This window comes from Dendroctonus ponderosae, unplaced genomic scaffold (assembly GCF_020466585.1).
Source record: "Dendroctonus ponderosae isolate FM_Combo_2020 unplaced genomic scaffold, Dpon_F_20191213v2 Dpon_F_20191213_8, whole genome shotgun sequence".
NCBI lineage: Eukaryota > Metazoa > Arthropoda > Insecta > Coleoptera > Curculionidae > Dendroctonus > Dendroctonus ponderosae.
In genome coordinates, this window is record NW_026019016.1 from 13274351 (window position 1) to 13286762 (window position 12412).

At 39.6% G+C, this 12412-nt stretch overlaps 3 protein-coding genes across 3 annotated transcripts in view; 1 reads left to right on the plus strand and 2 right to left on the minus strand.

Moving 5' to 3' along the window:
• The window catches only part of LOC109539484 (MOG interacting and ectopic P-granules protein 1), a gene marked incomplete in the record, with an annotated part of 18576 nt that extends 12404 nt beyond the window's left edge, over positions 1-6172 (minus strand). Inside the window, 3 exon segments of the mRNA XM_019907259.2 lie at positions 3398-3600; positions 5520-5652; positions 5709-6172.
• LOC109539431 (uncharacterized protein KIAA1143 homolog) lies at positions 3407-5816 on the minus strand. The gene is made up of 3 exons (XM_019907161.1): positions 5709-5816; positions 5520-5652; positions 3407-3600 (listed from the first exon to the last, which is right to left on the minus strand). Exons 1-3 carry the CDS (start codon positions 5814-5816, stop codon positions 3407-3409), a joined length of 435 nt encoding a protein of 144 aa, XP_019762720.1.
• A 2299-nt stretch (positions 6173-8471) lies between the features above and the next one.
• Positions 8472-12412, plus strand: part of LOC109539500 — a 5260-nt gene continuing 1319 nt past the window's right edge. Inside the window, exons 1-7 of the mRNA XM_048668935.1 lie at positions 8472-8633; positions 8887-8998; positions 9058-9174; positions 11657-11817; positions 11876-12001; positions 12055-12098; positions 12152-12372. Of these exons, the coding sequence (XP_048524892.1) occupies positions 8562-8633; positions 8887-8998; positions 9058-9174; positions 11657-11817; positions 11876-12001; positions 12055-12098; positions 12152-12372 (853 nt within the window). The 5' untranslated portion in view covers positions 8472-8561. The remainder of the gene's footprint in view (positions 8634-8886; positions 8999-9057; positions 9175-11656; positions 11818-11875; positions 12002-12054; positions 12099-12151; positions 12373-12412) is intronic.

Consider the following 12412-nt stretch of genomic DNA (forward strand, 5'->3'; position numbering starts at 1 on the left):
GAAGACGTGAGGAAATTCTGTCTTTTTTAAAGACAAAAATTTTTGAGGCGAAATACCCAACAAGAAGTTTGTAAAAAAATGAATCCGCCTCAACATATTTATGTCGAATATGTTACAAGAAAACGTTTACCGTACGTTTTGGGGCAACGTTTCGGAAACGTTCAAAATTCACATCCACAAGGCAAGTAAAAGTGTCTAATTTTTGACATGTAACCCTCGGAAACTTTCATTAGAAGCTGAGATGAGCGTGTTGACGTCACTTTGACATTTTTTTGTGAACTGTCTGTTTCAGTCTATCAAAACTAGAGTAAAACTTGGGATTTAAACGCACCAAGTGGACAGATTTTTGACAAATGAAGCTTTCAAAACCTGCGCCAGGGCTAAAATACAACCGAAACGTTGTCGCAAGAAAAACAACGGTATTTCCTACCACTTCGTTCACCGTAAATTAAAAAAAAAACAAACATTCCCTAAAAAGCTGCCTCAGAAATGGACTACAATAAATAATTAAGAAATGCCCCAGACAGAAAAATTAGGGCAACATTTACGTAGAAAACATGAGACGCTACTGACCGAAAAAGGTTGCCAATCTCAACTTTTTACAGAATCTACAGAAAAACATCTCCAGGGTTCTGTACGTTAAAGACTCCCAGCTCATTTAAGAGCGTCTGGAGTATCGGAAGCTGTTTTAAATCGACTAATTTATGCAACTAAAAAAAAAAGAAAAATTTTAAAAGTTTGCTGAAAATGATCCCAACACAATGAGTGATAAAATGTGAGTTTTAAAAATAGATCAGAGTGAGCTAACTGATGTGGATCGTGGCTGGACAAATGAATGCTTATTGATGGACAAAACTGATAATGACCCAGAATAATACCAAGGCGTCTTGATTGATACGATAGAGGGATTTGGAAGCGACTCAAAGGTCGCATGGAAAAGTTCCTGACGTGGTAAAAATGGCGGCCATCATGTTCCTCGAATGAGGCTAAACCATTACACGCCCGAACAGGAAAAAACACGGATTTAACCAAGCGGCCGCCCCCCGGTTGAGTGCCGCAGTGGATTCGTCCGAACCTCATTTTGTTCATGCTCTCGCTGTTTCTAATAAATTTTTCTCGACGTCTGCCATGTTTCTATGCCGGCCATGCCACTTTCCAATTTTACTTAAAATCGTCGACGCCGCTAAAGACAACCCCATTTTTCCCCAAAAAAACAACCAAACTCCCTTTTTCCCAGCAGCAAGAAAACACATTTTTTTCCGATTGTTAAGTTTCCTTTTACTTCGCAGATTGTTTTTGTTATCGATGACGTAACGTTGTTTTTGCAAGTCTAGAACTGAAATTGCATTATTTATACCAGTTTTGGCGGTCTTGGGCGTTTTATCTGTTTTACTTCAGCTTGTTGCGGCTGGACTTCGTGTTTTTGCTTGTATTTCCACTGTCACTTAGCGCATTTTTAACTGCATTTTTACGTTATTGTAACATCATCAGAGTGGTTTTTGGGCAACAAGTCACTTCAAAAATCTGTCAAAACCAAAATAGGACATTTCGCAAAGAACTTGCCAAAGTGACGTTGTCAACACGCACATTTCCTGCCTCATTTTCGCTTCTAAAGTCTTTGAAAGCTTTATTTCTCCAAATTCAGACAGTTTGTCTGCATGGATTTTCAATACTTTCTTTATATTTTCCTGTCAACTTAGTGCGTTTAAATATTTTTTTTCTTTAGTTTACACTGCCATCAGCGTCGTTTTGAACAATCACTCACTTCGAAGCTGTCACAATCAAATTAGACACCTCACATTGAACTTGTCAAAGTGACGTTATCAACACGCACATTTCCTGCCTCATTTGCCCTTCTAAAGTCTTTGGAAGCTTTATTTCTCAAAATTCAGACAGTTTGTCTGCATGGATTTTCAATACTTTCTTTATATTTTCCTGTCAACTTAGTGAGTTGAAATATTTTTTTTCTTTAGTTCACACTGCCATCAGCGTCGTTTTGAACAATCACTAACTTCGAAGCTGTCAAAATCAAATTAGACACCTCACATTGAACTTGTCAAAGTGACGTTGTCAACACGCACATTTGTTGCCTCATTTTCGCTTCCAAAGGCTTTGGAAGCTTTATTTCTCAAAATTCAGACAGTTCGTCTGCATGGATTTTCAATACTTTCTTTACATTTTCCTGTCAACTTAGTGCGTTTAAACGTTTTTTTTTCTTTAGTTTACACTGCCATCAGCGTCGTTTTGAACAATCACTCACTTCAAACCTGTCAAAATCAAATTAGACATCTCACATTGAACTTGTCAAAGTGACGTTGTCAACACGCTGATTTACGCCTCAAGTCAAGTCAAAAATTAGACACTTGTCATTATGGACATTTGCTTCATTCACTTAGAATCTGTCAAAGTCCAACTAGGAGACTTCACATGGATGTTCAACACGCTCAGTTGTCAAAATTTTGACACTTTTACTTGTCAGCATGCATCTCTCTTTGGCCCTTTAACTTGTCAAAGTGACGTGACAAGAAAATGGAACTTTGGGAACTATTTGGCTGAAACTGCGATGGCCAGGCACTTTCTAACCAAAGGTCGTTGACACAAACCGCACTCATTTCACACCTTTTTACGACATTGCAACAGTTGGATTCGGATCCGCGACTTAATCGATAAAAACGCCTTGAAACGCCTTGAAACTGGGGAAAAACAAGTTCAGTTGATTTTTTTCTTCCAAACAATACGCCCTAGAAAACAGTTCAATGAGTGAAAATTGCAGGATTTTGCCGGAGGAAATCTGGGATTTCGTTGATTCAACCACTCATTCTCATCGGTGTTAAACTCCATTCATGCTGTATATGTAAGGGCAACTTTTTGTTCAAACCATGTACAGGGTGAAGTAAAATTTTATCAGGAAAATGAAGAATGTGGTAGAAATCGCGAAATTAGATTAGAAAGAGTTATACATATTTTCGCAATTGGTTGGCTGCTGTCTTCCCAGATACAAGGTGTTGAAGTTAGAAAATTTACGGGGTTTTCCCGTTCCAACTTTCGCAGTTTTTAAATTGAACTCTTAGTTCTTGAACTCTTAGAAGCGAAGCGTCTGCGCGCATGTTTTTATTAGAACTTTCCTACTTATTTSCTYGATTTGAARTAAAAGAAATTGCATTTRCAYTTCGATTCACCCTGTATATGGTTCATTCGACCGATTGGAAATTGAATCGCTCTGCACCATAATTTGCTGACGAGWTATATATAAAATACTTGCGAGACAAAAACGACAACTTTGGACAAAGTTTCGACTATAGATCAGTCATCATCAGGGCTAAATCCCGGGAACGTTCATAATGATTTATGAAAGGTTGTCCCGAGAAAACCCGTGTTTTACCATTCGATGACTTACCGATTGTCCCTATTCAGAATTGTCCTCTTCGTCAAAGGAGAGCAGGCTTTTGTTTCTTAGCTTCTTGGCCTTCTGTGTCTTTCCTTCGGTCTCGGCTTTATCCAAGGGACGCTTCGATCTGGATTCTTGGCCTTCTGACGACTTTTTCGTCGGCTTCTTGAACACTACGGGGGCGGTGAGATCGGCCCGTTTCTGCTCTTCCTCTGCAAAAGAAAATTGGAGCTTTACTGACGTTTCCGTCTCTGAAAACTGACTGGGAAAAATCCAGAAAAGTATGCCGGATTTTCGAATGCAAAATATTGCCAAAATTTGCTCGTTGCTTTTTCAAGGCGGCTGGCAATTTAAAACAATTGACACTCGCGCTTATCTTTTTACAAGCTAATGAACCAGCCACTATTCGTCTTACATAATGGCGTCGCCTACTAGAGTCTGAGCCAACTGGACTAGTTTCTTGAATAATGATGAATATGGTAGAAATGGGGGGTTTTTAGAGGCAAATTAGGGGGGATTTTGGCCAAGTTTCTGGATGGCTTGGAATGGAAAAGGCGGTGGCGTTCAATGCGAAATGGATATTTTCTTCCAATATGGCCGCCCAACTCTACCAGGCCAAGTTGAACGTGGGGAAACCTTCAAAAGCCTCCGTCACGTGACGGTCCCAACAATATTAGAGAGTCGTTGCGCGCAACTATTCTTCGATCATCTAATCTAGTGCGGCTTGAAATGCTTTCAACTGCCCTGCAAAGAGTTGGACATTCTAAAAAGCGCATTTTCAAGACGATCCAAATGCATTTTCCAACTTCCACTCGGTTTCCATGCGGGAGTTTCCCGGGTGAAATAGCGCGAGTTTGGAAAACTCCCCTTGGAAACCAAAATCGATAATATCATAATCGGCCACTTGGACAATGGGTTTCCAATTGGAGAATTGATGGAGGCTCGATTTTTTCGGGCATCGCGTTAATCTCGTTGGAAGGACATTTTTCCAAAAAAAACTCCAGAAAAGCAAAAAACGTCAAAAATCCAGACTCAAGTGATGGAAACAATTGCCAAGTTTCCATAAAATCCTTGTAGAAAAGAATCAAACATGGCGGCTCTAAGAGAAAATTTTACATCCGGTAAATAAAGTATCAGTGAGCAAAATACCGTTCCGTACTTTGGACCAAACCACATTGCGCAAAAGGGGAGTCCGCTTACTATCCAACCTCAACCCAAAACGATCACAAGTTCCAACAACACGCTCTCTCTCGCACCCGCATGCCCCGTATAGCGCCGTCTCTCACTCATGGAACATTCACGTGAACGGAAAACATTGCCGCCTTGCCCAATAGTCTTAAGTGACCGAAAAGTCACTCAGCTCAATGCGACCCTCTTAATCAATGCTGCAATCCTGATTTTTCCATTAAATTATTGGAAAATCGGGGACTAGAATGCGCTCGAATTCAAAACTTTATCTTGGCGGGCCATGCGGGAAGCTTCAATGGACGCATGCACCAACCAAAGCACGTTCATATGATCGCCAATGCGCTGGTGTCATGTTGGGCAAATCACCCAGAATTTTCCTGATATCTGCCGTAAGTTAATCCAAAAAAAAATCTACTGCAGCATTTTCCTGTGGGAATCGTCGATTGAGGCAACCCGACTCACAAGTTTTTCGTAGTTTTTAATGAAAGTTCACTTGATCCCAGGCAGTTTCGAGTACGAAAACCTTTTGATTGTGAAAAAATTCGGCCAGAAAACACACGTTGAACAACAACCAAAATCGCCATTTTTGGGCTAAACTTTTTCACCCTCCTATCACGTATTTAGTTCCAAACGATCTGGGAGTTTGAGGAACTTGCGAATAAGACGCGACAACATCGGAAACTGACAAAACAGAGCGCTGATCTGTCATGAACCTTCACTGCCTCAATTTAAATTGGCATGCTACAAGTGGCGACTTACTCCATCGGCCAAAGCTGTGGGTTGAAAAGAGACAAAGCTAGTCGAGCGCGTGCATGTGGTCTGGTGCATTTTGTCTATTTACCTGAATGGATCCTTTGCAGTAAAATTGAGGGCAAAAGAGGAGAATGCATGTGGTGGCAAAGCCCGAACTTGAGCCCCCATGGGGTAGTAGGAACAAACTTACCTTTCTCTAACCTCAACTTCTCCTGATTGGCTTCGTCGGCGGTGAGATCGCCGGGGCGCAGCACCACGATTTGAGGTTGTTCCTCGTCACTGTCCCTCAAATCCTCGTCCTCAACAGGCCCTAAATCCTCCCGCTAGAGGAAAAACAGGGCTTTAGTGAAGTCAAACGTCAGAACTAGACATAACCTACTTTGGTGTCAACAGTGGGCCCTTCTTTGTAGCCGATCTGCTCTTTTAGTTTCCTCAAAAAAGTGGGCTCGTCAGGTTTAACGTATGCGATGTTGTGCTTCTTTGGCATTGCTCATTCGGAATCGCGTTTATTAGCGGATGTTTATAAATAAATTAAATGTGAAAAGGCACTATTTGTTCACCCACGTATACACTCTGAGGCAACGGCATAGAGACTGGCGCGGGTCGGGCAGGGGAGGGCATGAGTACTCCTCTTCTAGAGCATTTTCGCCTCAGCCAGACTTGTACTCTCTTTCACTCAATTGGCCAAAGTTGGGCCACGTGACCTGTTAAAGTGACGCTACCCGTCTACGTCGCCGTGCGAAAATGCCCCGACGTTTCGAAAGTTTTTACCGTACGCTCAGTTTTGCCGTCCCCCATAATTTTCTATAACTCAGCTCCATCCCGTCTGGTTTTTGCCACGACGTCGTCTTGGGAAATTGATACAAAAACTACACTTTCTACGCTATTCCTAACTGCATTTTCCTTAGCAACAATTCCCCCTCCCTTTTGGTTTCGTTGCTTTTAAAGGGCCTGCTAGATGGGAAACTGTGGAACCTATTAGTTGATGACGTGTTCAATTTGTTACATGACCTGCCATTGGCGTGGACGGCAACAGTTGCCAAACAGGAAAACTTAAATAGTTTTCTTTCACTTTTATGGGTGGCAAATCGGGCTGAAAACACTCTGTATATTGAAGACGCGATTTATTTTCAGTTTTTAAAAATTTTATTTCGAAGGAAAAATCTGGAAATCTGACTTTTTCAGGCAAAAATTGCGGCTTTTATGGAGCAAATTCCTAGCAATAATTTTTTTGTTCGAGATTCTTCGGTGCAACTTTGTCACAACAATTTTCCTATTAAAATGCCTTTAACTCCGGTATTTGCGGTCCTTTGTTCGCTTCCATTTTTGCCTCTCCCCCGAAGGAAAATACACTTCTTTTGAATAATTTAAATTTTTGATTAAGTCATCCAAAGGAATTTTGTCCCGAAGCTTCGCCAGCATTTTCACAGGCGTCTTGACCGCCGAAACAAGCATACGTCTGAAGATAACAGCAATGCAGGCTAGCGAAACGTCGTGTTAAAATCTCTACCGACGACACTAGAAAATTGTGAGTTTTCAACAACCCATTACACATTTTCTCAGTATTCTGTAATGAAATAGAATGTGATAAATCAAAGTTTACGCTGTATGCTCGTATTATTTTTTATGAAAAACATGTTCACTGGTTCATTTTTGTCGTGAATAATTTGGCTCACTCTATAGTGAAATTTTAGTAATTTTTCCTTTAGGTTGACCCCAGAAAGGCGCGTTTTTTCTTCAATACCCAAAAGTCGCATCTTCAGATTTTTACAGAAGCACTTTAAGTGAATTGGGGCTCCATCTAGCGTCGGATATGAATGTGTTCCGATGTCCTACCTGGAACTACTGCTAAGTTGTGACGTGATGGCAGCTTAGTCATAGATTGGGACCAGAGATGGCAACCTCAGCTCTATTTTTCAATAAATTAAGGCGATGAACAGGTTTAATTATACACAGTGTCTTAAAGAAATTATAAACCAATTTTATTAAATACCACTTTCACGTACTTAAAGTGTTTCGGATCAGATTAAACTAATCCAAAGCGACGAATCTTTGAGAATGTGAAGGACTCCAGTTCAAGTGTTGCTTCAATAGCCTGTCAATCTTCTGTAGATTTTTTTGCGAAAACATACACTCTAAGGGCATGTATATTGAGGATTTACCTAAATGGAGTCTCAGGCACCTTTTCAGTTAGGCTAGTTTTTGCACAATTAATCTTTGAAACAAATTCCTAAGCAGCCAAAAATGGAGTCGTACTCCGTCTTTTAGAAGCTTGCCAATCTCCCGGAGAACTTTTGCGAAGAATGCCAATTTTTCCAGACTTAAAGAAAGGTCTTACTTTTTCAATAAAGCTTCAAACGGCCGTCAGTTTGGCCCAGTTTTTGCAAAATTAATTTTTGAAGAAACTCATACCAGGAGGCGAGGTGTTGCTTTAGGACAGGCGTCATGTATTGATTCAAACAAGCGCTAATGTTCCCCAGATTTTTTGCGAAAAGCCACACTTTTGGGCCATGTGAAGCGATAGTTTCTCTTTGCAGTCGTGGTATCAGCGCTTTTCAGTCTAGCTTAGTTTTTAAAAAATCATTTTTTCTAGAAAAGCTTGTGCAGTTAAAAATGGCGTCCCGTGGTAAGTGTTGCTTCAAACGCGTGCCACAAATGCCCAGTGCTTTTGAGAAAAAGGACACTTCTGGGTCATTTAGAACCATAATTTTTCTTTCCACGGACATTAAAAGCGCCGTTGAATCTCGCTTAGATTTTGCAAAATGAATTTTTGAACAAACCCCTTTCAACTAGTTAAAGGCGTTAGACAAGCGTTGGGGCAGCGCGTCTAGCGTTGCTTCAAACTCCTGCCAAAAATTCCCAGAGTTTTTGCGAAAAATGAAACTTTCAGCGCATTCAAAACAAACTTTCACCTTTTTCCTGAAGCAGCAGCCGCTTTCCCATCTAGTCTAGGTTTTGCAAAATTTATTTTCAAAAGCACCTAAATAATGGAAAAAGGTCCCTGCTGTGACTGCAAGAAGCATGAAGAAAAGTAGCAAATCTTTCACCAGGTTGATTCGACGCAATTCGCATGCGGAGCACCTTCAAATCTCCCTTATCTCGCGTTATCTTCTAATCAAACCAAATTGTTTTGATATGATGTTTATTGTAAAAATAATAAGTTTACGTGAGTCAGGTGGTGAATGTGAGATCATGCTGAGTGAGTTTTCGTGACGGAAAGTTCGACTTCAACATGGGAAAAGCTGAAGAGCCAACTGGGGGACTTTGCGAGCCTCTGGTGAAAATTGGGGCAATTTTGGGCGTAGTAAGTTGCAGAAATGTTCTTTTGTTTTACGATTTTTCCATTATTAATCAGCGTCTTTATCTATAGACGCGGATTAGTCGGGAAACGGTTGGTTTGCAGGAATCCGAAACTTTCGCTCTATATAAAGCTAGCGGAATTTGCCCCGTAGAGTAAAAATGCCACGTAGCTAGTTTTGCTTGTTAGAGTCTGTTGAGCGAGTAGTTTTCTTTTGATTTTCGCTGAAGCTGAGCTGAAGCTGGAAATTTTCTTTCAGATCCAGGGGTTTATATGGACCGTGCTGTCTCTGACGGCCATTCTACTTGGCCAATTTTCTTTGCAAAACACCTCAATTTCCCCCGGATCGCTTATCCATGCGATTTATCTGAGTAAGTTTCTGGTGATTGATCGATTAAGTAATAATTGCTTAAAACATCGATTGTTGCAGATTCTTCTAGCTCAGACACTGGCTTAATCATCGACGGCGGCTCATTCCGATACTTCCTCTACATTTACGTCGTGCTGAGTGGATGCTGGCTGATTGTCTCCTCTTTATTGTTATGGGGTAAGCAAACTGATCAAGCTATTGTCGCATCGCTTAATCATACAGTTGGGCGATAAGATTAAAATTGATTGACTAAGCAAGTAACCGTCTAAAATTAGTCGATGGCACTCAATCAAGAAGTCAGCTATTGGAAGGCTCCAGTTGAAGAGCTTTACATTCACGTTTGGTCTATTAAAGTTCTACCAAAAATTGTCCCAAACCAGTTGCCGTTATGTTTAACCAGCTAAATTCTTGCTTGAAAACCCTGGCTGTGAGTTGATCGTCACAGAAACCAAGTTTGCTCTTCTTAATGAAGTTACAAGCGTTTTTCGATCTGGCCTAGTTTTCGCCAAATACATTTTTGAAGACACATTTTTCTGGAATATTTCCTACATAATTTCTAGAATTTCCTATCTTTTTGGGTCTCAGTCAAAGTGTGAAGTACACATTTTGAATATCGTTTATTTCATTACGTTTCGGCGAGACAACAGCGCCATCATCAGGTTTAAAATGTACCCAAACTCATGATTGGTAAAAGTCAACGTTCTTTTAGGTCTTTGACTTCTTGAAACTTTAAATTTGTCTCTTGAAAAGAGAATATGCAACAGAGAGCTGAACCGAAAGCTCGGAACAAACAGAAACTTTCTGATCCTGTATATAATGAACAAATCTGAAACTATGTTGGATTTTATTAAGATGCACAAAAGTTCTGATTTTTCGGAAACTGATGAACTGAAAGTATGCAAAACAGCAGTTTCTAACAAGCGCGGGTGCATAAAAAGTTTCTAATTTGGGTTTGAAAACTTTTAAAGATCTGAAATTTGTACAGAGTAAAAATAACCACCAAATCTACAACTGCGCTTAATATCATTGAATTTAAGAAAAGTTATGAATTTTGGGAAATTCGTAAACCTAAAAAAGGCGAAACAGAAATTTTCATTTCACTTTCATTTACAGAAAAATTCATAATTCGGGTTTAAAATTCCGCAGGATTTGAAATTTTCACAGCATGAAAATAAGAAGCAAATAAACAACTGCGCCGAATTTTACTGAAATAAACAAAAGTTCACATTTTTGGCAAATTCATGAAGCTAAAGAAAACAAAACTGACATTTGTAACGAGCTCAGTTACTAAAAAAAATTCATAATTCGGGTTTAAAAATTCGGAAGAATCTGAAATTTTCCCAACATTAAAATAAGAAACAAATATACAACGGCTGMGAATTTCACTCAAATAGACAAAAGTTCAGATATTTGGGAAATTCATGAACCTAAAGAAGGTAAAACAGAAATTTCTGTCAAACGCGGCTACTGAAAAAAAATCATAATTCGAGTCTAAAAACTCCGAAGGATCTGAAATTTTCACAGCATGAAAATAAGAAACCAATATACAACTGCTGCAAATTTCACTGAAATAGACAAAAAATCAGATTTTTGGGAAATTCATGAACCTAAAGAAGGCAAAACTGAAATTTTTAACAAGCGCGGTTACAAAAAAAATCATCATTCGGGTTTAAAAATTCCGAAGAATCTGAAATTATCGCAACATGAAAATAAGAAACAAATATACAACTGCTGCGAATTTCACTGTAATAGACAAAAATTCAGATTTTTGGGAAATTCATGAACCTAAAGAAGGCAAAATAGGAATTTTTGTCAAGCGCGGCTATTAAATAAAAATCATAATTCGAGTCTAAAAACTCCGAAGAATCTGAAATTTTCACAGCATGACTATAAGAAACAAACAAACAATTGCGCCGAATTTTACTGAAATAAACAAAAGTTCAGATTTTTGGCAAATTCATGAACCTAAAGAAGGCAAAACAGAAATTTATATCAAGCGCGGCTACTGTAAAAAAAAACATAATTCGAGTCTAAAAACTCCGAAGAATCTGGAATTTTCACAACATGAAAATAAGAAACAAGTATACAACTGCTGCGAATTTCACTGAAATAAACAAACGTTCAGATTTTTGGGAAATTCATGAACCTAAAGAAAGCAAAACAGAAATTTATATCAAGCGCGGCTACTGAAAAAAAAACGTAATTCGAGTTTAAAAACTCCGAAGGATCTTTCAAGAGACAAATTTAAGGTGTCAAGTAGACAAAGACCTAAAAGAACATTGATTTTTACCAATAATGAGTTTGGGTAAATTTTAAATCTGATGATGGCGCTGTTGTCTCGCCGAAACGTAATAAAATAAACGATATTCAAAATTTTTACTTCACACTTTGACTGAAACCCATGAGAAAATCGTAACAAGTACACGCAGTCAGGAAAATAAATCAGAATAATTTCTAGAATATTTTCGAGTTATAAAACTCGCACTTTCATTATCGCAAAATATGGAAAAATCAACTCACAAATCTAGTGGATTCAGACAAGAATATACATATAGTTGCAAATATACAGGGTGTTCTATTAGAAAACTGATTTAAAAAAATGCGCTACTCGCTTGGACTCTTTTCGCTTCAATGCAAAAATCGATATTTCAATTTCCAGACCACTTCAGGGAAAAAACTGTAAGCAAATACTATGAAGGTGTTCTGGCCACCTGGATGTTCGTGGTAGGGCTTACGGCCCTGTTGGATGTGATTTTGTTTTCTTTGCTGGTTCACGATTACGAAAAAGAGCGAAAGAATATTGAGGTCGACTCGCCTGAAGTAAGATTTGAGACGCTTTTAAAGTGCTCCTGATCAAACTGTTGGTTTGTATCTGCAGCTGCAGTTAGAGTTGGTTGCCATAGGCGTGGTCTTTACTTTGGCGGCTCGCGGATACGTTTTATGGATTGTTAACGTCATCTTTGCAGTTATAGCAGGAAGAGTGTGGCACCTCAAACGCAACAAGGTGGGTTTCTTTGGCCGTTTCTTTCAGCCATTTGGATCTTTCGTTGGTTTTAGGTGGTGGCAAGAAATCAGCCCTACATCAGCGCCTATTCAAACGGGTAAGTTTTCGCCTTGATTCAACCCTTCTGGAGCCCTTTTCGCTTCCCTTTAGACAAGCAGCCCCTTGGCACCAACAGCCTCAGAACACTTACGAAGGGTTCGACAATAAAGGCTACAGAAACGATAACGATACTCTGCCGTTGCCGTCCCGTCGAATGGACAACAGCCCGCAGGAGAGGGACCGCGGGTATGCAAGAAACGACGATTTGAAGCAGGAGTATCGAAACAAAGACGTTTACTGGAATAATCGAAACAATCAGAACGGCAGAGAAGGTGAGTTTGGAGGCAAGGGCGGATCCCCTCCCATTCAATT